Source organism: Salmo salar, chromosome ssa13, assembly GCF_905237065.1.
Source record: "Salmo salar chromosome ssa13, Ssal_v3.1, whole genome shotgun sequence".
Lineage (NCBI taxonomy): Eukaryota > Metazoa > Chordata > Actinopteri > Salmoniformes > Salmonidae > Salmo > Salmo salar.
Genome location: NC_059454.1, coordinates 90,738,487 through 90,765,203, shown reverse-complemented (window position 1 = coordinate 90,765,203; position 26,717 = coordinate 90,738,487). Strand labels below are relative to the sequence as shown.

Here is a 26,717-nt window from a genome sequence, read left to right as displayed (position 1 = left end):
ACCATTATGTTTGGAGGGAAAAGGGGGAGGCTTGCAAGCCGAAGAACACCATCCCAACGGTGAAGCACGGGGATGGCAGCATCATGTTGTGGGGGTGCTTTGCTGCAGGAGGGACTGGTGCACTTCACAAAATAGATGGCATCATGAGGGGGGGAAATTATGTGGATATATTGAAGCAACATCTCAAGACATCAGTCAGGAAGTTATAGCTTGGTTGCAAATGGGTCTTCCAAATGGACAATGAGCCCAAGCATACTTCCAAAGTTGTGGCAAAATGGTTTAAGGACAACAAAGTCAAGGTATTGGAGTGGCCATAACAAAGCCCTGACCTCAATCCTATAGAAAATGTGTGGGCAGAACTGAAAAAGCATGTGCGAGCAAGGAGGCCTACAAACCTGACTCAGTTACACCCACACTGTCAGCAGGAATGGGCCAAAACATTTGACCCAAGTTAAACAATTTATAGGCAATGCTTCCAAATGCTAATTGAGTGTATGTAAACTTCTGACCCACTGGGAATGTGATGAAAGAAATAAAAGCTGAAATAAATCATTCTCTAATATTATTCTGACATTTCACATTCTTAAAATAAAGTGGTGATCCTGACTGACCTAAGACAGGCATTTTTACTTGGATTAAATGTCAGGAATTTTCAAAAACTGAGTTTAAATGTATTTGGCTAAGGTGTATGTAAGCTTCCGACTTCAACTGTATAAAAATGCCTGGAATCTTCCAAATTTGGAGAATCTCTTATAAAATGGATTAAAGTTTATATATATATATATATATATATATATATATATATATATATATATATATATATATTAGTAACCCTTGGTGTAAAATAATAAATGGCTACATCTCAAAGTTTTAAACTGTCAAGAGTGTTAAAACAAGGTTGTTCACTATCGGCTTATTTATTATCGCCATCGAAATGTTAAAATTAGATCCAACAATTATATTAAAGGATTAGAAATCCAAGGCTTGAAATCAAAAGGTTCCATTGTACGCTGATGATTCCTGTTGTCTTTTAAAACCACAATTAGAATCCCTCCACAGCCTCATAGAGGATCTAGATACTTTTTCTAACCTCTGGATTAAAACCAAATTATGATAAGTAATATTACGTATTGGATCACTAAAAAAAGCAACTTTTACATTACCGTGTAGCTTACCAATAAAATGGTCTGACGGGGATGTGGACATACTCGGTATACATATCCCGAAAGAAAGAAATGATCTGACTCCAATGCATTTTTATAGAAAGTCAGCAAAAATAGATAAGATCTTGCTACTGTACCATGGAAAGGAAAATACCTGTCTATTTGTGGAAAAATCACCCTGATTAGAGTTAATCATATCACAGTTTACCTATTTTCCTGATGGTTTTGCCTACGCCAATTGACATGCTTTTTAAATTATATGAACACAAAATATTACATTTTATTTGGAATGACAAGCCAGACAAAATTAAAGGGACTATTTATATAATGAATATGAATTCGGAGGGCAGAAATTATTAAAGCATTAGACCTCTCACTAAAGGCATCAGTCATACAAAAGTTATGCTTAAATCTGAAAGGGTTCTCTAGTAAATTAGTAAGAATGTCTCATGCCATGTTCAAGAATGTCCTTTTCCCTTTATTTCGTTTTCAAATAACCAAAAGTTAGTTGTAATCTGAATAATCTCCAAAATATCGCTATTTTTTTAAACAAGCCTTAGAAAGTTGGTTGCAGTTTGTTTAATCCACCTGAAAAGACAGAACAAATAATACAACAAATATTGTGGTTAAACTCAAATATATGAATTGATTAAAAAATAAATAATTCGATAACATTTAAAAAATAAAGGTATTATCTTTGTAAATGATATCATACATTTGACTGGTGGAGTTATGTCACACATGCAGCTAACACGGACATATGGAAATGTCTGCTCTACCCAAAATTACAACCAACTAATTGCAGCATTACCACAAAAATGGAAGAGGCAAGTGGAAGGCGGGAAAAGTAAGGAACTTGTCTGTCGGCTTAGTTGGTTGTAATTTTGGGTAGAGCAGACATTTCCATATATATATAATAATATATATATATATATATATATATATATATCAGTTTCATTTAAAGACCAAAAAATTTACAGTTGTGCCATATAAATTGCAAAATAGTTGGGAAGAGATTTTCAATGAACCGATTCCATGGCACATGGTTTATGAATTGACACGCAAAACGACGCCGGATTCAAAACTTTGAATTTTTAAATTTAAATTGTTATACATAATTCTTGCAACCAATAGAATATTATTAATATGGGGGATACAATCTTCCCAGCTCTGCAGATTTTGCAGTGAAGAGGCAGAGTCATTAGATCATTTATTTTGGTACTGTCCATATGTAGCTCGTTTTTGGTCACAGGTCCAGGAATGGCTGAAGAATTGCAACATTTACCTAGAACTAAAGCTGCAGATAGCAATACTGGTGATTTTGATAAGTCATAGTCAATCGATCAATAATATAATTATTTTAGAAAATGTTTTGTAAATTAAAGAATCTGTAGAAGCTATGAGAATAGAAAGGTTCAATACTTTTGTGAAGCATCACAGCACAGTTGAAAGATATATGGCAAATAGAAATCAAAACTGGATGGTGTTAAGAGAGAGATGGGAGGGGTTGAATGGAGCTGAAGGGTGGGACTAATAACAAGATAACAAATGTAAAACATACGGGGTCTGTAAAATGTATATAGGCTCAGAAATGTTGTCAAATAGCCGTTAAAAATAAAACTGGATGGACGTCAGAAATAGAGGAAGACCAGGACTGAATACAAACAAAATATAACTATTGTAAAATAGATTGTGCATGTAAAACGTCTATAGTATGTATAAACTGAAGGTAGAAGCCTAAGTGTTATTGTTTACTCAAATTGGGGGAGGGGTGGTAGGGTTTGCGGGGAATAATAAAGGTATATTCTAAAAAAAAAGTGTATGCATGTAAAAAAAAAAAAGAAACGTCCCTTTTTCAGGACCCTGTCTGTCAAAGAAAATTCGTAAAAATCCAAATAACTTCACAGATCTTCATTGTAAACGGTTTAAACACTGTTTCCCATGCTTGTTCAATGAACCATAAACAATTAATGAACATGCACCTCTGGAACAGTCATTAAGACACTTACAGCTTGCAGACGGTAGGCAATTAAGGTCACAATTATGAAAACTTATGAAGAATTCTGAAAAACACCAAAAGAAAGATGCCCAGGGTCCCTGCTCATCTACGTGAACGTGCCTTAGGCATGCTGCAAGGAGGCATGAGGACTGCAGATGTGGCCAGGGCAATAGATTGCAATGTTTGTACTGTGAGACGCCTAAGACAGTGCTACAGGGAGACAGGACGGACAGCTGATCGTCCTCGCAGTGGCAGACCACGTGAAACAACACCTGCACAGGATCGGTACATCCGAACATCACACCTGCAGGACAGGTACAGGATGGCAACAACAACTGCCCGAGTTACACCAGGAACGCACGATCCCTCCATCAGTGCTCAGACTGTCCACAATAGGCTGAGAGAGGCTGGACTGAGGGCTTGTAGGCCTGTTGTAAGGCAGGTCCTTACCAGACATCACGGGCAACAATGTCGCCTATGGGCACAAACCCACTGTCGCTGGACGAGCAAAAAGTGCTCTTCACTGACGTTGCGGTTTTGTCTCACCAGGGGTGATGGTCGGATTCACTTATCGTTGAAGGAATGAGTGTTACACCGAGGCCTGTTCTCTGGCACGGGATCGATTTGGAGGTGGAGGGTCCATCATGGTCTGGGGCAATGTGTCACAGCATCATCGGACTGAGCTTGTTGTCATTGCAGGCAAACACAATGCTATGCGTTACAGGGAAGACCTCCTCCTCCCTCATGTGGTACCCTTCCTGCAGGCTCATCCTGACATGACCCTCCAGCATGACAATGCCACCAGCCATACTACTTGTTCTGTGTGTGATTTCCTGCAAGACAGGAATGTCAGTATTTTGCCATGGCCAGCGAAGAGCCCATTGAGCACGTCTGGGATCTGTTGGATCAGAGGGTGAGGGCTAGGGCCATTCCCCCCCCCCCCCATAAATGTCCGGGATCTTGCAGGTGCCTTGGTGGAAGTGTGGGGTAACATCTCACAGCAAGAACTGGCAAATCTGGTGTAGTCCATGAGGAGGAGATGCACTGCAGTACTTAATGCAGCTGGTGGCCACACCAGATACTGTTACTTTTGATTTTGATCTCCCCTTTGCTCAGGGACACATTATTCCATTTCTGTTAGTCACATGTCTGTGGAACTTCTTCAGTTTTATGTCTCATTTGTTGAATCTTATGTTCTTACAAATATACTGCTCAAAAAAATAAAGGGAACACTTAAACAACACAATGTAACTCCAAGTCAATCACACTTCTGTGAAATCAAACTGTCCACTTAGGAAGCAACACTGATTGACAATAAATTTCACATGCTGTTGTGCAAATGGAATAGATAACAGGTGGAAATTATAGGCAATTAGCAAGACACCCCCAATAAAGGAGTGGTTCTGCAGGTGGTAACCACAGACCACTTCTCAGTTCCTATGCTTCCAGGCTGATGTTTTGGTCACTTTTGAATACTGGCGGTGCTTTCACTCTAGCGGTAGCATGAGACGGAGTCTACAACCCACACAAGTGGCTCAGGTATTGCAGCTCATCCAGGATGGCACATCAATGCGAGCTGTGGCAAGAAGATTTGCTGTGTCTGTCAGCGTAGTGTCCAGAGCATGGAGGCGCTACCAGGAGACAGGCCAGTACATCAGGAGACGTGGAGGAGTCTGTAGGAGGGCAACAACCCAGCAGCAGGACCGCTACCTCTGCCTTTGTGCAAGGAGGAGCAGGAGGAGCACTGCCAGAGCCCTGCAAAATGACCTCCAGCAGGCCACAAATGTGCATGTGTCTGCTCAAACGGCCAGAAACAGACTCCATGAGGGTGGTATGAGGGCCCGACGTCCACAGGTGGGTTGTGCTTACAGCCCAACACTGTGCAGGACGTTTGGCATTTGCCAGAGAACACCAAGATTGGCAAATTCGCCACTGGCGCCCTGTGCTCTTCACAGATGTGCTCAGTGTGAACCTGCTTTCGTGTGACAGTCTGAAGACGCCGTGGCGAACGTTTTGCTGCCTGCAACATCCTCCAGCATAACCGGTTTGGCGGTGGGTCAGTCATGGTGTGGGGTGGCATTTCTTTGGGGGGCCGCACAGCCCTCCATGTGCTTGCCAGAGGTAGCCTGACTGCCATTAGGTAGCGAGATGAGATCCTCAGACCCCTTGTGAGACCATATGCTGGTGCAGTTTGCCCTGGGTTCCTCCTAATGCAAGACAATGCTAGACCTCATGTGGCTGGAGTGTGTCAGCAGTTCCTGCAAGAGGAAGGCATTGATGCTATGGACTGGCCTGCCCGTTCCCCAGACCTGAATCCAATTGAGCACATCTGGGACATCATGTCTCGCTCCATCCACCAACGCCACGTTGCACCACAGACTGTCCAGGAGTTGGCGGATGCTTTAGTCCAGGTCTGGGAGGAGATCCCTCCAAATCCAGACCTCCATGGGTTGATAAATTGGATTTCCATTGATTATTTTTGTGTGATTTTGTTGTCAGCACATTCAACTATGTAAAGAAAAAAGTATTAATAAGATTATTTCATTCATTCAGATCTAGGATGTGTTATTTTAGTGTTCCCTTTATTTTTTTGAGCAGTGTATTTACACGGTAAGTTTTGCTGAAAATTAACGCAGTTGACAGTGAGAGGACATTTATTTTTATATATATATATATATATACTGCTCAAACAAATAAAGGGAACACTAAAATAACATATCCTAGATCTGAATGAAAGAAGTAATCTTATCAATGTAAATCCAATTTATCAAACCATGGAGGTCTGGTCTAACTTTGATGTAATGTCCTTAAAACAAGTCAAAATGAGGCTCAGTAGTGTGTGTGGCCTCCACGTGCCTGTATGACCTCCCTACAACGCCTGGGCATGCTCCTGATGAGGTGGCGGATGGTCTCCTGAGGGATCTCCTCCCAGACCTGGACTAAAGCATCCGCCAACTCCTGGACAGTCTGTGGTGCAACGTGGCGTTGGTGGATGGAGCGAGACATGATGTCCCAGATGTGCTCAATTGGATTCAGGTCTGGGGAACGGGCGGGCCAGTCCATAGCATCAATGCCTTCCTCTTGCAGGAACTGCTGACACACTCTAGCCACATGAGGTCTAGCATTGTCTTGCATTAGGAGGAACCCAGGGCCAACCGCACCAGCATATGGTCTCACAAGGGGTCTGAGGATCTCATCTCAGTACCTAATGGCAGTCAGGCTACCTCTGGCGAGCACATGGAGGGCTGTGTGGCCCCCCAAAGAAATGCCACCCCACACCATGACTGACCCACCGCCAAACCGGTCATGCTGGAGGATGTTGCAGGCAGCAGAACGTTCTCCACAGTGTCTCCAGACTGTCACGTCTGTCACATGTGCTCAGTGTGAACCTGCTTTCATCTGTGAAGAGCACAGGGCGCCAGTGGCAAATTTGCCAATCTTGGTGTTCTCTGGCAAATGCCAAACGTCCTGCACGGTGTTGGGCTGTAAACACAACCCCCACCTGTGGACGTCGGGCCCTCATACCACCCTCATGGAGTCTGTTTCTGACCGTTTGAGCAGACACATGCACATTTGTGGCCTGCAGGAGGTCATTTTGCAGGGCTCTGGCAGTGCCCCTCCTGCTCCTCCTTGCACAAAGGCGAAGGTAGCGGTCCTGCTCCTGGCTTGTTGCCCTCCTACGGCCTCCTCCACGTCTCCTGATGTACTGGCCTGTCTCCTGGTAGCACCTCCATGCTCTGGACACTACGCTGACAGACACAGCAAACCTTCTTGCCACAGCTCGCATTGATGTGCCATCCTGGATGAGCTGCACTACCTGAGCCACTTGTGTGGGTTGTAGACTCCGTCTCATGCTACCACTAGAGTGAAAGCACCGCCAGCATTCAAAAGTGACCAAAACATCAGCCAGGAAGCATAGGAACTAAGAAGTGGTCTGTTGTTACCACCTGCAGAACCACATCTTTATTGGGGGTGTCTTGCTAATTGCCTATAATTTCCACCTGTTGTCTATTCCATTTGCACAACAGCATGTGAAATTTATTGTCAATAAGTGTTGCTTCCTAAGTGGACAGTTTGATTTCACAGAAGTGTGATTGACTTGGAGTTAAATTGTGTTGTTTAAGTGTTCCTTTTATTTTTTTTTGCAGTATATTTACCCAAAAAATGTATGGGGGATTGGAAATGATGCAGACAATTGCATTGATGGATGCAACAAGCTTTCTGCAATATTAGAGCTGATCCACCCCCTAAAAAGAAAAAAGATTTGCATTTGGCGAAAGGCTCGGCACAAGCATACTCAGGCTGACTAGCTCTTGTTCATGCAAATGAGAAATATGTTTTTTTCAGGCTATCCGGAGGGCCAAATGTAGTTGCTTGAAGGAGCAGTTTTTTCACTGTGGGTCTAACCCAAGAAGTTCGGTGAAAAAAGCGAGCTTCGATGCTCCTCCCTCTTTTTCCTCTGCCCCGGTTCAAAGTTTTTCCCTGCAGGCGGTCACTGAGTCCGAGGTGCTAAAGGAGCTCCTTAAACTTGAGCCCAAAACCATCTGGGTCAGATGGTTTAGACCCTTTCTTCTTTAAGGTTGCTGCCCCTATAATCACCAAGCCTCTCTGACCTTTTTAACCTCTCTCTCCTCTCTGGGGAGGTTCCCATTGCTTGGAATGCAGCCACGGTTCATCCTTTTATTTAAAGGGGAGATCAAGCCGATCCTCACTGTTATAGGCCTATTTCTATTTTGCCCTTTTTATCAAAAGTGTTAGGGGAAAACTTGTCAATCAACTGACTGGCTTTCTTGATGTCTATAGTATTCTCTCTGGTGTGCAATCTGGTTTCCGCTCAGGTAATGGATATGTCACCATTACCCTTGATTCTAAGTAATGTTTTGCTGCTATATTTATTGACTTGGCCAAAGCTTTTGATAGCCGGCCCATTCTTGTGGAGTATTGGGGTCTTTGGCCTGGTTTGCTAACTACCTCTTTCAAAGAGTGCAGTGTATAAAGTCAGAACATCTGCTGTTTCAGCCACTGCCTGTCACTGTGTACCCCAAGGCTCGATCCTAGGCCCCACGCTCTTCTCAATTTACATCAACAACATAGCTCAGGCAGTAGGAAGCTCTCTCATCCATTTATATGCAGATGATAGTCTTATTCTCAGCTAGCCCATCTCCGGATTTTGTGTTAAATGCTCTACAACAAAGCTTTCTTAGTGTCCAACAAGCTTTCTCTGCCCTTAACCTTGTTCTGAACACCTCCAAAACAAAGGTCATGTGGTTTGGTAAGAAGAATGCCCTTCTCCCCACAGGTGTGATTACTACCTCTTTAGGGTTTCGAGCTTGAGGTAGTCACCTCATAAAAGTACTTGGAAGTATGGCTAGACAGTACACTGTCCTTCTCTCAGCACATATAAAAGCTGCACGCTAAAGTTAAATCTAGACTTGGTTTCCTCTATCGTAATCGCTCCTCTTTCCCCCAGCTGCCAAACTAACCCTGATTCAGATGACCATCCTACCCATGATAGATTACGGAGACATAATTTATAGATCGGCATGTAAGGGTGCTCCTGAGCGGCTACATGTTCTTTACCATTCAGCCATCAGATTTGCCACCAATGCTCCTTATAGGACACATCACTGCACTCTATACTCTTCTGTAAATTGGTCATCTCTGTATACCTGTCGCAAGACCCACTGGATGAACCCACTGATTCTTATTTATAAAACCCTCTTAGGCTTCATTTCCCCCTATCTGAGATATCTACTGCAGCCCTCATCCTCCACATACAACTACCATTCTGCCAGTCACATTCTGTTTAAAGATCCCCAAAGTGCATACATCCCTGGGTCGCTCGTATTTTCAGTTCGCTGCAGCTAGTGACTGGAACGAGCTGCAACAAACACTCAAACTGGACAGTTTTATCTCAATCTCTTCATTCAAAGACTCAATCATGGACACTCTCTTACTGACAGTTGTGACTGCTTCGCGTGATGTATTGTTGTCTCTACCTTCTTGCCTTTTTCTGTTGTCTGTGCCCAACAATGTTTGTACCCTGTGCTGCTGCCATGTTGTGTTGCTACCATGCGGTGTTGTCATGTGTTGCTGCCATGCTATGTTGTTATCTTAGGTCTCTCTTTATGTGATGTGTGTTTTTGTCCTATATTTTTATTTAATTTATTTTGTTTTTAATCCCAGCCATGGCCCTGCAGAAGGCCTTTTGGTAGACCATCATTGTAAATAAGAATTTGTTCTTAAATGACTTGCCTAATTAAATAAATAAACAATAAGAGGTAACTCTGCATCTTCCTTCCTGTGGCAGTCCTCATGAGAGCCAGTTTCATCATAGCGCTTGATGGTTTTTGCGACTGCACTTGAAGAAACTTTAAAAGTTCTTGAATTTTCCGTATTGACTGACCATGTCTTAAAGTAAATGGACAGTCATTTCCCTTTGATTATTTGAGCTGTTCTTGCCATAATATGAACTTGGTTTTTTACCAAATAGGGCTATCTTCTGTATACCACCCCTACCTTGTCACAACACAACTGATTGGCTCAAACGCATTAAGAAGGAAAGAAATTCCAACATTTGTATTTTAACAAGACACACCTGTTAATTGAAATGCATTCTAGGTGACTTATTCATGAAGCTGGTTGAGAGAATGCCAAGAGTGTGCAAAGCTGTCATCAAGGTAAAAGGTGGCTACTTTGAAGAATCTCAAATATATGTTTATTTGTTTAACACTTTTTTTTGGTTAATATTTCATCACACTATAATTCTACAATGTACAATGTAAAAATAAAGAAAAACCCTTGAATGAGTAGGTGTCTGAAATTTTGACTGGTAGTGTATATATTGTTTTATGTTTTATGTGTGGTAGTTAGACATTGTCATCAGCAAAGTTCAAATGTGTGAAGGCAACCATCTTATACAGCTGTAAAGTGCAGATTTTTTTCTCTTACTGTATCCTCCCTATCCCTCTTCTTCCAGACCCTCTTCATGGGTGAACCCTTCTCAGCCTAGTATGTCTTCCAACCCCTTCTTATCGTTCTTGTCTCCTGAAATGGAGATTTCTATGGACTCCCCTAGAGTCGATGGGGAAACCAGAGGTGCCCAGGACCCGTCTACTGATCTAATGGAGAAGAAAGACCCTGCCCTTCTGCCCCCCAACAACCAGCGCTGGGCTCGTATGGACAACTGGCCTAGCAAGGGCAACGCTCATTCTGTCACAGTGAACCTCGCCCAAACAAAGCCACCAAAACAGCCACCACCTCCAAGGCATCAATCTTCCACGTCACTGGTGGGATGCGGGGATGACCAGGAGAGTGTTAGTGGTCAGGACCATTCCAGTATCAGGATGGACAAGGGTCCCGCTCCAGACAGACCAAGCCAGGCTCCAAGCCAGACACAGAGGGACCAGAGTATGACTAGAGTGAACCTGGGACATAAGGACATAGGTGCCTCCATGTCCAAGGTCTCTCAACGTGTGGTACAGATGATCACACCACTGAGATTTTCCTCCACTGCTACAACAGAACACACAAGTGGAGGCCAGAGCTCTACCCACCATGGGAACCAACCAGAACAACACATGCCATCTGCCACTGGGGGGTTGAGGGTGGCTAAACACAATAAAGGTCCAGCACCTTCTAGGCCCCAGTACCCTCCAGGGAAGACAATGCCAAAAGTTGATGTATTAGATAAGCAATTGAATGCTGAGGAACATGACTCTTTGGTTGAGTTTGATACAAATAATCCCTTTGCAGAATACTGCAGAATGGAGAAGTCCTCTGGATATGGTGAAGAACAGAGACTAACTGGTGAACATCAGGAGAGCCTAGACTCTCACAATCATCAGACTTGTACCTCCACAGAAGCAAATCCAGGTTCAATGCAGAATAGTGTGGTTGGGGACTCAATGGAGCTTCCAACGCCAGATGTTCTGCTAGCTGAGGATGGCTCCCGTCCCATCAAAAACACATTAGCAAAGCGGGTCTGTGTTCCCTTGCCTCCATTGAAGAAAACATCCACATATAGAGAGGAGGATACTGGTAAACAGAGTTCTGTAAAACTACAAAGCCCAGGGGCTTCCTCTTTGAGTAATCTTTCCTCAAGTATCTCAGAAAAAATGCAGAATCGCGGTGTGGGTGTGGCACTAACTTGTGTTAACATTGCCCAGCCCCCATGTGTACCCTCACCTGCCCCCCCCTTCTTACCCCAACCCAAACCCCTGAAGGGATCAGGGGGCAGGAGTAACTGTCCTCCCCAGACAAGCTCTCTCCCCGGCCAGAGGACCCTGCTTCAGGCTGGAGCTATGTCCTCCGTTGCAGAGCATTGCAGTGGAGAGGAGGCGGGAGGGAGAGGGGACAGGCCTACCTCAAGCACACGCAGGTGAGAGAGAGATTACAGCCTTTTCCTGTAGTGTGTAGCAGCTTTGTGCTCTCCACGAAACCTCTCCTGTACTGTAGTTAGATTCACTAAACCTTTCCAATCGCTTGTAGGATACATTGTTCGAGAACACTTCATGAATGTGACCCTTGTAAAATAATTTGACTCTCTTATAAAATGTTTAATTTCACTTTCCTGAATTGAATCAATGGAACTTCTGACCAAGTTGTTTTTGCAATACTTTCAAAAGTTGTACAGGACATCATAGCTAGTACTACTTTAATAATGATTATATAATTCTGTAGTTATTATTAACATAGTTTAACGTAAAGCAACATGAACATAGCTCCCCAGAGAAATTAGCACTATATTAAGTAATCAAAAGAGCACTTACAAATTACTGCAAATGTAATGTAATTTTGCTCTGCAAGTTATTTAATTGCGATGTCATTCACACAATCCCCTCGGCACAGTATGAATCATGGCTATAGAAATGCCAGTCTTTGCAGCTTTCATTGCTTTTTGTCAAGTTATTCTCCCTGTAGAATCTCAGACAAATCTCAGTGGCGCCTGTAAAATGCCATTGCTCAGAGTGTGTGTACACTGTGGCTCCTGTGCAGTCTAACCTTATCTGAGAGGGAAAGAAGAGATATGCTTGCCACTGTGTCACGTATGATGGGAATCAGTCAAGAGGGAAGAAGAACCCATGCTCGGCTTGCTTGTCATGTCTAACTCTGTCTGTGTTGTCCGTTTTGTTTTACATTGATTTTATTTATTTTTTAATCCCAGCCCCCGTCCTCACAGGAGGCCTTTTGCCGCCTCTTGCCAGGCCATCATTGTAAATAAGAATTAGTTCTTAATTGACTTGACTGGTTAAATACATTTTTGTTAATAAACTGATAAAGTCCACCCGATTGAACAAATCATTTCAAACTGTTGGCAGAAATTACTCGTGCTTTCTAAGAAAATGTCATTACCCGCATATCCCCCATATCCACCTGCTGCATCTCCTCAAATAACACAACACTTCAGGAAAGTTTGAGCCTCTCTCATTCTGTCTCTGTCTCCCTGTCTATCTCTATTCAGGCCCCATCCAGTAAAGCCCTTGAGCTTCCTGGAAAACCAGCCAGCCTCCAACATCCAGGCGGGGCAGACTGGCATATCTACAGGAATCCTCGGTGTCCTTCAAGAGAAGTTAAAGGTACTAATGCAATATATCTCTGCCACGAGGGCAATGGAAACAGCATTGAGTGAACTGATGCACACCAGCAGCAGATGAAAGAGCTACCTACAGGTTCTCTCACCAATCACCTGTCAACATAGATCTGCTTTAGACAGGAGGTATGTGTACTAAATAATCAGACCTCATTGTGTCTACAATCTATTTTGGGAAAGTGTGTGCATGTTAATATGCACACACAGTACATGCTTAGCCTTATGCCCTGTAATATGCACAGCAGGGGCTCTTCTTGATAATATTATCATAATAATGTTATGCAATTAAGGTACCAGGATATCTTTGAAACCATTCCCCCAGGCACCTCATGAAAATGCCCTCTGCTGCTGTTTCAATTTATCCAACCAGTTCCTTGATGCATGCACAGTTGGTTTTATTAAAACCTCAGTGCAATATTCCCATTCTTGCTGCGCGCCCGCCGACACACACACACATGGTGCACACACACACGGTGCACACACACATGGTCTCACCAAATGCTCACTGTAAACAATTCCCACATAAACATTATTTATCTTGACAGTGACTCACCTTAAGCTCACTGTGAATAACACTGGCATTTGCCTATGGTGTTGGGATCTGAGAGATCAGAGCTCTGAATTAGTTCACAAAGCAGTCAGAGCTCACACTTCACAAACTTCTCTCGGAGCCTCTGATTGATGATATGGGCACAATCAATCGAATGTATTTATAAAGCCCTTTTTACATCAGCAGATGTCACAAAGTGAAATACAGAAACCCAGCCTAAAACCCCAAACAGTAAGCAATGCAGATGTAGAAGAATGGTGTCTAGGAAAAACTCCCTAGAAAGGCAGGAACCTAGGAAGAAACCAAGAGACTCACCAGGCTTTGAGGGGTGGCCAGTCCTCTTCTGGCTGTGCCGGATGGCGATGGTACATGGCCATTAAGGCCAGATTGTTCTTCAAGATGTTCAAACGTTCATAGATGACCAGCAGGGTCATTCAGAGGTCGAGACAGCAGGTGCGGTAGAGAGAGTCAAAATCAGCAGGTCCGGGACAAGATGGCACGTCCGGTGAACAGGTCAGAGTTCCATAGCTGCCGGCAGAACAGTTGAAACTGGAGCAGCAGCATGACCGGGTGGACTGGGAACAGCCAGGAGTCATCAGGCCAGGTAGTCCTGAGGCATGGTCCTAGGGCTCAGATCCTCTGGGAGGGGAGGGAGAGAGAATTAGAGGGAGCATACTTAAATTCACACAGGACTCCAGATAAGACAGGAGAATTACACCAGATATAACAGACTGACGCTAGCCTCCCGGCACACAGACTATTGGAGCGTAGATACTGAGACGGGGGGTCGGGGGACACTCTGGCCGCGTCCGACAATGTCCCCGGACAGAGCCAACCAGGCAGGATATAACTCCACCCACTTTGCCAAAGCACAGCCCCCACACCACTAGAGGGATATCAACAGACCACCAATTTACCATCCTGAGACAAGGCCGAGTATAGCCCACGAAGATCTCCTCCACTGCATGAGCCCGGGGGGATGCAAAACCGGACAGGAAGATCAAGCCTGTGACTCAACCTAGTCAAGTGACGCACCCCTCTTAGGGACGGCATGGAAGAGTACTAGTAAGCCAGTGACTCAGCCCCCATAACAGGGTCAGAGGCAGATAATCCCAGTGGAGAGTTTGCCAGGCAGAGACAGCAAGAGCGGTTCGTCGCTCCAGTGCCTTGCCGTTCACCTTTGCACCCCTGGGCCAGACTACACTCAATCGTAGGACCTACTGAAGAGATGGGTCTTCAGTAAAGACTTAAAGGTCGAGACCGAGTCTGCGTCTCTCACATGGATCGGCAGACCATTCCATAAAAATGCAGCTCTATAGGACAAAGCCCTGCCTTCAGCTGTTTGCTTAGAAATTCTAGGGACAATAATGAGGCTTGCGTCTTGTGACCGTAGCGTACATGTAGGTATGTACGGAAGGACCAAATCGGAGAGATAGGTAGGAGCAAGCCCATGTAATGCTTTGTAGGTTAGCAGTAAAACCTTGAAATCAGCCTTGCCTTAACAGGAAGCCAGTGTAGAGAGGCTAGCACTGGAGTAATATGATCAAATATTTGGGTTCTAGTCAGGATTCTAGCAGCTGTGTTTAGTACTAACTGAAGTTTATTTAGTGCTTTATCCAGGTAGCCAGAGAGTAGACCATTGCAGTAGTCTAATCTAGAAGTGACAAAAGCATGGATTAGTTTTTCTGCATAATTTTTTGACAAAAAGTTAAAGATTTTTGCAATGTTACGAAGATGGAGCAAAGCTGTCCTTGAAATATTCTTGATAGGTTTGTCAAAAGAGATCAGGGTCCAGAGTAATGCCTAGGTCCTTCAGTTTTATTTGAGACGCCTGTACAACCATCAAGATTAATTGTCAGATCCATTACCAGATCCCATTGTTTCTTGGGACCTAGAACTAGCATCTCTGTTTTGCCTGAGTTTAAAAGTAGAACATTTGCAGCCATCCACTTCCTTATGTCTGAAACACAGGCTTCCAGGGTATGCAATTTTGGGGCATCACCATGTTTTATCGAAATGTACAGCTGTCGTCCGCATAGCAGTGAAAGTTTACGTTTTGTTTCTGAATGACATCACCAAGAGTTTGAATATATATAGTGAAAACGATAGTGGTCCTGAAACGGAACCTTGAGGAACACAAACTTACAGTTGATTTGTTAGAGGACAAACCACCCACAGAGATGAACTGATATCTTTCCGACAGATACGATCTAAAACAGGCAAGAACTTGTCTGTGTAGACCAATTTGGGTTTCCAATCTCTCCAAAAGAATGTGGTGATCGATGGTGTCAAAAGCAGCACTAAGGTCGAGGAGCACGAGGACAGATGCAGAGCCTTGGTCTGACGCCATTAAAAGGTAATTTACCACCTTCACGAGAGCAGTCTCTGCTATGATGGGGTCTAAAACCAGAATGAAGCGTTTTGTATACATTATTTGTCTTCAGGAAAGCAGTGAGTTGCAACGGCTTTAAGAAAAAAAATGAGAGGAATGGGAGATTCGATATAAAGTACAAGTAAAAGTTTGGACACATCTACTCATTCAAGGGTTATTCTTTGTTTTACTATTTTCTACATTGTAGAATAATAGTAAAGACATCAACACAATGAAATAACACATATGGAATCATGTAGTAACCAAAACAAGTGTTAAACAAATCAAAATATATTTTAGATTGTTCAAAGTAGCCACCCTTTGCCTTGATGACAGCTTTGCACACTCTTGGCATTCTCTCAATCAGCTTCACCTGGAATGCTTTTCCAACAGTCTTGAAGGAGTTTCTACATATTTTGAGAACTTGTTGGCTGCTTTTCCTTAATTCTGTGATCCAACTCATTCCAAACCATCTCAATTGGGTTGGGGAATTGTGGAGGCCAGGTCATCTGATGCAGCACTCCATCACTCTCCTCCTTGTTCAAATTGCCCTTACACAGCCTGGAGGTGTGTTGGGTCATTGTCCTGTTGAAAAAGAAAATGACAGTACCACTAATCGCAGACCAGATTGGATGGTGTATTGCTGCAGAATGCTGTGGTAGCCATGCTTGTTAAGTGTGCCTTGAATTCAAAATAAATCACATAGTGACACCAGCAAAGCACCATCACACCTCCTCCTCCGTGCTTCACAGTGGGAACCACACATACGGAGATCATCCGTTCACCTACTCTGCGTCACACAAAGAAACGGTGGTTGGAACCAAAAACCTCAAATTTGGACTCTTCAGTCTAATGTCCATTGCTCGTGTTTCTTGGCCCAAGCAAGTCTCTTATTGGTGTCCTTTAGTAGTGGTTTCTCTGTAGCAATTCGACCATGAAGGCCTGATTCATGCAGTCTCCTCTGAACAGTTGATATTGAGATGTGTTTTACTTGAACTCTGTGAAGCATTTATTTGGGCTGCAATTTCTGAGTCTGTTAACCTCTATGGGCTAGGTGGGACGCTACTCAACAGCCAGTTGAATCCTGTGGCGCGTTATTAAAATCCTTAGATATGCTATTACTTCAATTTTTCAAAATATGACTATTTTACACCATTTTAAAGATAACTCTTGTTAATCTAACCACACTGTCCGATTTCAAAAAGGCTTTACAACGAAAGCAAAACATTAGATTATGTCAGCAGAGTACTCAGACAGAAATAATCAGACACCCATTTTTCAAGCTAGCATATAATGTCACATAAACCCAAACCACAGCTAAATGTAGCACTAACCTTTGATGATCTTCATCAGATGACAACCCTAGGACATTATGTTATACAATACATGCATGTTTTGTTCAATCAAGTTCATATTTATATCAAAAAACAGCTTTTTACATTAGCATGTGACTAGCATGTGACTAGCATTCCCACCGAACACTGCCGGTGAATTTACTAAATTACTCACGATAAACGTTCACAAAAAGCATAACAATTATTTTAAGAATTATAGATACAGAACTCCTCTATGCACTCGATATGTCCGATTTTAAAATAGCTTTTCGGTGAAAGCACATTTTGCAATATTCTCAGTAGATAGCCCGGCATCACAGGGCTAGCTATTTAGACACCCAGCAGGTTTAGCACTCATCAAAGTCAGATTTACTATAAGAAAAATGTTATTACCTTTGTTGTCTTCATCAGAATGCACTCCCAGGACTTCTACTTCAATAACAAATGTTGGTTTGGTCCAAAATAATCCATCGTTATATCCAAACAGCGGCGTTTTGTTCGTGTGTTCTAGACACTATCCTAAAGGCTAAATAAGGGTGACGAGCATGGCGCAATTTGTGACAAAAGAATTTTAAATATTCCATTACCGTACTTCGAAGCATGTCAACCGCTGTTTAAAATCAATTATGCCATTTTTCTCATAAAAAAGCGATAATATTCCGACTGGAAATCTGCGTTTAGATAAACAGACAAAGGAAAAGAAAGGATTCGGTCGAAGAGGGCACGCGCCTAAGCCCATTGTACTCTGAGTGGCCACTTGCCAAAAGCGATAAAGTGTTTCAGCCAGAGCCTGCCTCGATATCGTTCAACTTTTTCCCGGGCTCTGAGACCCTATGGAAGACGTAGGAAGTGTCACGTTATTGCACAGATCCTGAGTCTTCAATAAAAAGAGCCAAGATGAAACGCTACTTCTCAGACAGGCCACTTCCTGCTTGAAATCTTCTCAGGTTTTGGCCTGCCATAGGAGTTCTGTTATACTCACAGACACCATTCCAACAGTTTTAGAAACTTTAGGGTGTTTTCTATCCAAAGCCAATAATTATATGCATATTCTAGTTACTGGGCAGGAGTAGTAACCAGATTAAATCGGGTACGTTTTTTTATCCAGAAAAACGAGAAAAATGGCATAAAAATGGATTTTAAACAGCGGTTGACATGCTTCGAAGTACGGTAATGGAATATTTAGAAATCTTTTGTCACGAATTGCGCCATGCTCGCGACCCTGATTTACCATTTCGGATAGTGTCTTGGAACGCACGAACAAAACGCCGCAATTTGGATATAACGATGGATTATTTTGGACCAAACCAACATTTGTTATTGAAGTAGCAGTCCTGGGAGTGTATTCTGACGAAGACAACAAAGGTAATGAAACTTTTGTAATAGTAAATCGGAGTTTGATCAGGGCTAAACTTGGTCGGTGTCTAAATGGCTAGCCGTGATGGCTGGGCTATCTACTGAGAATATTGCAAAATGTGCTTTCACCGAAAAGCTATTTTAAAATCGGACATATCGAGTGCATAGAGGAGTTCTGTATCTATAATTCTTAAAATAATTGTTATGTTTTTTGTGAACGTTTATCGTGAGTAACTTAGTAAATTCACCGGATGTTTGCGGGGGGTATGCTAGTTCTGAACGTCACATGCTAATGTAAAAAAGCTGGTTTTTGATATAAATATGAACTTGATTGAACAAAACATGCATGCATTGTATAACATAATGTCCTAGGGTTGTCATCTGATGAAGATCATCAAAGGTTAGTGCTGCATTTAGCTGTGGTTTTGTTTTTTGTGACATTATATGCTAGCTTGAAAAATGGGTGTCTGATTATTTCTGTCTGGGTACTCTGCTGACATGATCTAATGTTTTGCTTTCGTTGTAAAGCCTTTTTGAAATCGGACAGTGTGGTTAGATTAACGAGAGTCTTGTCTTTAAAATGCTGTAAAATAGTCATATGTTTGAAAAATGGAAGTTTTCGGCTTTTAGAGGAATTTGTATTTCGCGCCACGCCCATCATTGGATATTGGAGCAGGTGTTCCGCTAGCGGAACGTCTAGATGTAAGAGGTTAAGATTATGATCAGTGATTAGTTCATTGACTATAACTGCCTTGGAAGTGAGGGATCTAACATTAAGTAGCCCTATTTTGAGATGTGAGATATCACAATCATCTTTCAATAATGACAGGAATGGAGGAAGTCTTTATTCCAGTGAGATTGCTAGCGCATACACCGCCATGTTTAGTTTTACTCAACCTAGATCGAGGCACAGACACGGTCTCAAGGGGATAGCTGAGCTGACTACACTGACTGCTAGTGGCAGACTCCACTAAGCTAGCATGCTGGCTAACAGGGTGCAGGCCAGGCAGCAGGCGATCTCATTGTGGCGCTAGAGGAGTTAGAGCCCTGTCTATGTTGATAGATGAAATGGGAGCACCCCTCCAGCTAGGATGGAGTCCGTCACTCCTCAGCAGGCCAGGCTTGGTCCTGTTTGTGGGTGAGTCCCTGAAAGAGGGGCCAATTATCTACAAATTCTATCTTTTGGGAGGGGTAGAAAACTGTTTTCGACCAGCGATTGAGTTGTGATATTCTGCTGTAGAGCTCATTAATCCCCCTAACTGGGAGGGGGCCCGAGACAATTACTTGATGCCGACACATCTTTCTAGCTAATTTACATGCTGAAGCTATGTTGCGCTTGCTGACCTCTGACTGTTTCATCCTAACATCGTTGGTGCTGACATGGATAGCAATATCCCTATACCAGTGGAGGCAGGTGACTTGAACAATTGAGGAGGATGGGAGACCCACGGTATAGGTGCATAACGCACAGAGATGACAGTGTGTTTAAACAATTGTTAAAGACTAATTATTTTAACCTAAAGCATTTAATAAAGACATTTATAGTACAATATTATGGGAATGAGAGGGCTACTTACACCGTATGGGAAAGGGATCACAGCAGTGATTGAATGAGGGTATGAGGCATGAGTTGAGGTGTTCAGAGGCTTGACCAGTGCAGGACTGGATTTGACTGGGAAGACAAAAAACAATAACACAACACACTACACAGTTAGACAAAAGAGCCAAGAATTAGTTAGTCCAAGCAAGGAGTAAAATCATTGATGTGTAAAAATGTGATTGACTCTACAAACAGGAATGAGAATTTATAGGGGTACTCACAGTGCTTGGAGGGGAAACATTCAATGTTCCAGTGGATGAGCGGGCACATGAGGCATGGCTTCAGTTCATGTCAGGAGAAAGTTGACAAAGGTAGTGGAGTGGAGTAGTCATCACCTCTTAATCAGGGAACAGTAGGGGACTAAGTTGTAAATACAAATAGCAGATTCATTCCATTACAGCTGCGCCATCGTAGGTTTGGACAACAAATTTCTCTATGAACTTAAACTCAGACATCTCAAAATTCATAAAGTCGAACACAGACTGCACATCTCGCCCACTTGACACATCAAAGTAGCCCAAGAAATGTTCCTGAATAAATCCCTGATCATCCACATACCTGACGATAACTGACAACTGCAAGCAGACTGGTGGCACCGTAGGTCCCAGAGCGGTGGGGCAATTTTTACCCCCTGGGGCCTGGAGTTTTTCCTTATGTTAACCTAACTAGGAAAACTCTGGACCCTATAAGGTATGACAGTGATTAATCAGTTGTAAAAAGGTTTTATATGGGCTAATCAGGTCACATGATTTTTAAAAGCTCCTGAAAAAAACTCCTGGCCCTGGGGGGATGAAAACCCTGTCAAGCTACAGCAACCTTATACTTGTTCATATTAATTATATTTAGACTAGATTAAGAAGGTAATTTCCTCTACCCAGACACACAGACAACTGATAGACAATAGAACTCACAGGGCTGAGCTTGCTTTATGCATGTTTGCATCATGCAGGCCTAAGCAACTCTCAGCCTAATAAAACATTAACTCACATCTGTCATCACTATTATGTGGTTTGATTCATTCCAGTTAATCATTATGAATTAAAAACGTATAGGCAGCCTAGCCAGCCCAGTGTTGAATATAAACAACATTTGATCACATTCACATTTTCTCCTGACACACAAATGGACTATAAACACATAACGTTACCAATTAGTTTACCCTGACCAGATGGACAGGGCTCATAGGCTGTAAGCAGCTGCTCTTATTAGTAGCCTACAGTTGATCAGACTGAAAAATAGTCTTGTTTTCATCCCATACAGCATGTCAGATTTCCAATGTTTAGGTGTAGCCTAGGCTGCTGCAACATTTATATCATGAGTTTTTGCTTGTGTCTGTCCCGAGTGATTATGTGCTAAATAAATACTGGAGGAAAGTGGAAAGCCTACTTGAGCGCACGTGAAAAATTGTGCTGCGTCCAACTCTCTCTTTAATCTTTTAACTTTTTAGGGTATAGGGGGCAGTATTTTTGATTTCGGATGAAAAGCGTGCCCAGAGTAAACTGCCTAATACTCGGGCTCAGAGTTAAATATTTGCATATTTATAGTAGATTTGGATAGAAAACACTCTGAAGTTTCTAAAACTGCGTGAGCGTGCCGTTCCTTCTTTTTCTCCTGGAATGAATACGCTATTGTCCGGTTGGAATATTATCGACGTTTTATGTTAAAAAATACCCTAAGGATTGATTGTAAACAACGTTTGACATGTTTCTACGACCGGTAATGGAACATTTTGACTGTTCGTCTCTGGTACTGCGCTCACGCGTTATGCCTTTGGATAGTGATCTGAACGCACAACCAAAACTGAGGTATTTGGACATAAATATGGAGTATTTCGAACAAAACAAACATTTCTTGTAGAAGTAGGAGTCCTCGGCGTGCATTCTGACGAAGATCAGCAAAGGTAAGAGAATATTTATAATACTAATTCAGAGTTTTGTTGATGCCAGAACTTGGCGGGTAGCTGTATAGCTTGCTTCGATGGCTGAGTTATGTACTCAGAATATTGAACAATGTGCTTTCTCCGTAAAGTTATTTTGAAATCTGACAAAGCGGTTGCGTCAAGGAGTAGTGTATCTATAATTCTTTCAATAACTGTTGTACATTTTATCAACCTTTATGATGAGTATTTTTGTAAATTGATGTGCACATTCACCGGAAGTTTTGGTGGGAATACATTTTCTGAACATCACGCGCCAATGTAAAATGCTGTTTTTGGATATAAATATGAACTTTATCAAGCAAAACATACATGTATTGTATAACATGAAGTCCTATGAGTGCCATCTGATGAAGATCATCAAAGGTTAGTGAATATTTTAGCTGTACTTTTGGTTTTTGTGATGCATGTCCTTGCTTGGAAAATGGCTGTGTGGATTTTCTTGTGAAGTTTATGTCCTAACATAATCTAATTTTATGCTTTCGCCATAAAGCCTTTTTGAAATCGGACAATGAGGTTAGATTAATGAGAGTCTTATCTTTAAAATGGTGTAAAATAGTTGATTGTTTGAGAAAATTAAATTGAGATTTTTGCTGTTTTGTATTTCGCGCCATGCTATTTCACTGGCTGTTGAATAGTGTGGGACGGTCACGTCCCACCTAGCCCAGAGAAGTTAATGGATGGGAGCTATCAAATCATTCAGAATTGTTTTCAACATCCCAGAAAAGACAGTCGAAAGTTCGATATGTTCAGCAAGTAAAGCATCGTAACGTGCAATTTCCTCTGCAAGCTGCCCTTGTCGGCGGAAATTTCCATCTTGTCGTGTCCTCTAAAAGCAAATTCATGCAAGGCCAGCGATACAGGCGGCTTGATGAAAGTCTCCCTGTTAACCAGCAATACTTTTGATACCAGGTGGTATTGAACGCCCTCACCTTTTCATCCTTCTTCATGAAACTGATCTCAGGCAGAGGTCGACCCTTGCTTTTAATTTGCACATTTTCTGTGTACCCCAGAGAATGAAAGGGGTTCTTCAACAAAAAGTCCACAACATTTTCGGCAGCGTTGCTCATTCTACCATTCTGATGCAGAAAACTGCACACTGGCACTGGTAGCGAGCTAGCTAGCTACTGAAGTTAGCAAGGCAAATTTAAATAAATTGCACTAACTGGACACACAAATAAAGTTCTAAAACCAAGAAAACAATTGATAATATATACCTCCTCAGTCTCCTGTCATTTTAAAAAACTAAATTGAATTGAATAATATTCCAAGAAATGCTTACCTATCACTTTTCATAATCTCTATCCAACAATGTCACCAAGTTCTCAACACATAGAACCCCCATAATGCTCTGTGGCACAATCCCAATACAACTCAATAGTTCATTCTCTGATCCTAATTCTCTGATTGGATGGATAGCATGTCAGTTCATACTGCAAAAGCTTTGATTGGTTGGAGGACGTCCTCCGGAAGTCGTCATAATTACCATGTCTATGGAAGGGGGTGAGGCCTACGAGCCTCCTAGGTTTTGTATTGAAGTCAATGTAGCCAGAGGAGGATGGATGCTAGCTGTCCTCCGGCTGCACCATGGTGCTACCCCAGACAGTGCTGTTGAAGTTACTGCAGACCTTCATTGCAAAAAAGTGTTATTTAATCAATTATTTGGTGACATATGAATATATTTAATATAGTTTTATTTAAAAATAACTTTATTTTTATGAAATTTCACTGAGGAGGGTGGTCCTCCCCTTCCTCCTCTAAGGAGCCTCCACTGCCCTATACTCTACGGTCTACAGTTTTAGCCTTAGCCAGTACCCTCTTCAGATTAGCCTTTACGTTGGTAGCCCTGCCCCCTGGTAAACAGTGTATGATCGCTGGATGATTCTTTTTAAGTCTAATGTTGGGGGTAATGGAGTCGCTAATGGCTCAGACCCCGTAACAGGTGGAGGAGAGACCTGAGAAAGCTCGGCCTCTGACTCTGACTCGTTGCTTAATGGGGAGAACCAGTTGAACGTTTCTTTCATTTGAATGAGCGACACAGGTTGAGTGTGCCAACAGAATTTCTTTCCAGAAGCCATGAGAAAATTGTCCGGCTGCGGGGACTGTGCAAGGGGATTTATACTACTATCTGTACTTACTGGTGGCGCAGACGCTGTTTCATCCCTTCCTACATTTAAATTGCCCTTGCCTAACGATTGCATCGGAAGTTGGGCTTGTAACACTGCTATCCTCACAATAAGGGGAAAGTTGTCTTGTATATTAAGAGTACAGTGACTGCAATTAGAAGGCATAGTGTTAATGTTACTACTTCGCTTTTTCAGCTGGTGGAGGTCCTGTAGAACCATGTCCAGATAAAGCATCCGGGGTGAAAAAGTTGAATGAAAAAAGGTTGAGTGAGGAAAAAACAGATGTTGGTAAATGCTGATTTTGATTAAACTGTTAATAAAAGTAAAAACAGGTAGCCAAGTAGCAACAAGCAGCACAGCAACACGGAGACAAGTCCAGAAGAAACACAATTCCTCCAATCAGGAGTGAGGTAGAATCATGTGTGGGAAGTCATAGGCTCCAGGACTCCTTAGAAATTAGATCTGGTTGACATTGCACCCAAGCATGCCATCCATTACAAGTGTCTGAAAGCTATAACTTTTTTGTGCATTGAATCCTTTCTGCTTATGTAAAGAAACAAAATACAGTAGCCTTGGTTGGGTGCTTAAAGTTTAGCAATATTTTTGAAGGTGCTCTTTGTAGGGGTTCATGCATAGACTAAACATTGCTTAATAGATAATGCATGGCATATCTTTGGAGAATTGTATGGAAACATATAAATGGCACTGACTCATACCACCTCCATTCCCCTCTTTCCTTCTAGGTCAAAGACACAGGGGTCAAAGGTCAGTACTCCCAGCTGACCCAGGAGGAGCTGATCTCCCTGGTGGTGAAGCAGCAGGACCAGCTCTCCAAGAGGGACAACAAGATCAAGGAGCTGGAGCAGTACATTGACAACCTGCTGGTGCGCATCATTGAGGAGCAACCCAGTATCCTGATGTCCATGAACTCACTCAAATGAGACGTCTAGAAATATATATTTCTACATCCTGTTCCTAATCATTCAGAGCAAGGCTTCCTAGATGTTTATTTCCCTCAATGCCTATGTGTTAGGCTGTTTGAAGAATTCCTGCTTGCCTCCCAAAGAACGTTTCATTCACCTATGTATAACATGCCAAGCACTGGCTTCGTCTATTCCTACTGAACAGATGCACTTTTGATTGTTCATTACATTTTGAATGTTGTCTAAACTCTAAATAATGGTATCTTAACAACTACAACTCTATGGTGTGTGTGTGTATAAGAACATGAACCAAATCCACACAGGCCTGTTAGGTGCTGTACATTTTTGGCAGTTGGTTTGGTTTGTCTTTCTATTAACGTTTTGATGTGATTGTAAGGAGTGTGATATGAAGGTTAAATCCAGAGCAAAACCACTGAAGAAGGAATTGAATAGTAACAAAAAAAAAGAACAAAAAAAAGAAATCTCCAACAGAACAGTGGCACATTGAGTTTGTGTATTTGGTAACACTAGGCAGACAGACCGGTATAATAGGGGTCATACCGGTAACAAGTATTAACATTAATTACAACCACATTATAATGAGCTATACCTGTCGGTAAAGGGTTACTTCGTATTATTGGTTGTCTGTGAACTAACAAAATAATGTGGATATTATTCCCTCTTACTGTATAACTCATGTGTACATATTGAGATGTCCTTTTCTTATATTGTAAACTTTGTTAAAGCACTTTGAAGAATAAATAATTGAAAAAATTATAGTCTAAAGAAACATGGATTAATAATTAAAACAATTTAGACTACCGATAAACTAATTTAGACTACAGACAAACCAAGTTCAAATCAAATTGTATTTGTCACATACACATGGTAAGTAGATGTTAATGCGAGTGTAGCAAAATGCTTGTGCTTCTAGCTCCAACCATGCAGTAATATCTAACAAGTAATCTAACCTAACAATTTCACAACTACCTTATACACACAAGTGTAAAGGAATGAGAATGTACATACAAATATATGAATGAGTGATGGCCGAAAGGCATAGACAAGATGCAGTAGATGGTATAGAGTAGAGTATATACATATGAGATGAGTAATGTAGGGTATGTAAACATTATATAAAGTGGTATTGTTTAAAGTGGCTAGTGATACATTTATTACATGCATTTTACCATTATTAAAGTGTCTAGAGTTGAGTCAGTATGTTGCCAGCAGCCACTCAATGTTAGTGATGGCTGTTTTACAGTCTGATGGCCTTGAGATAGAAGCTGTTTTTCAGTCTCTCGGTCCCCGCTTTGATGCACCTGTACTGACCTCGCCTTCTGGATGATAGCGGGGTGAACAGGCAGTGGCTCGGGTGATTGTTGTCCGTGATGATCTTTTAGCCTTCCTGTGACATCGGGTGGTGTAGGTGTCCTGGAGGGCAGGTAGTTGGCACCCGGTGATGCGTTGTGCAGACCTCACTACCCTCTGGAGAGCCTTACGGTTATTGGCGGAGCAGCTGCCGTACCAGGCGGTGATACAGCTCGACAGGATGCTCTCGATTGTGCATCTGTAAAAGTTTGTGAGTGTTTTTGGTGACAAACCGAATTTCTTCAGCCTCCTGAGGTTGAAGAGGCGCTGCTGCACCTTCTTCACTATGCTGTCTGTGTGGGTGGACCATTTCAGTTTGTCCGTGATATGTACGCCGAGAAACTTAACTTTCCACCCTCTCCACTACTGTCCCGTCAATGTAGATAGGGGGCTGCT

General features: G+C 42.4%; 1 protein-coding gene across 3 annotated transcripts in view; it reads left to right on the top strand.

Moving 5' to 3' along the window:
- Window positions 1-25,742, top strand: part of LOC106568251 (vicilin-like seed storage protein At2g18540) — a 31,970-nt gene extending 6,228 nt beyond the window's left edge. The window contains exons 2-4 of one of the 3 annotated variants that reach the window (XM_045692404.1): window positions 10,241-11,542; window positions 12,626-12,740; window positions 24,771-25,742. In XM_045692404.1, coding sequence (XP_045548360.1) covers window positions 10,241-11,542; window positions 12,626-12,740; window positions 24,771-24,968 — 1,615 coding nt within the window. In that variant the 3' untranslated portion in view covers window positions 24,969-25,742. Of the gene's footprint in view, window positions 1-10,141; window positions 11,543-12,625; window positions 12,741-24,770 lie in introns of all 3 variants that reach the window. The other 2 variants (XM_014138421.2, XM_045692405.1) reach the window with 2 other exon arrangements.
- The last annotated feature ends 975 nt before the right edge of the window (window positions 25,743-26,717 follow it).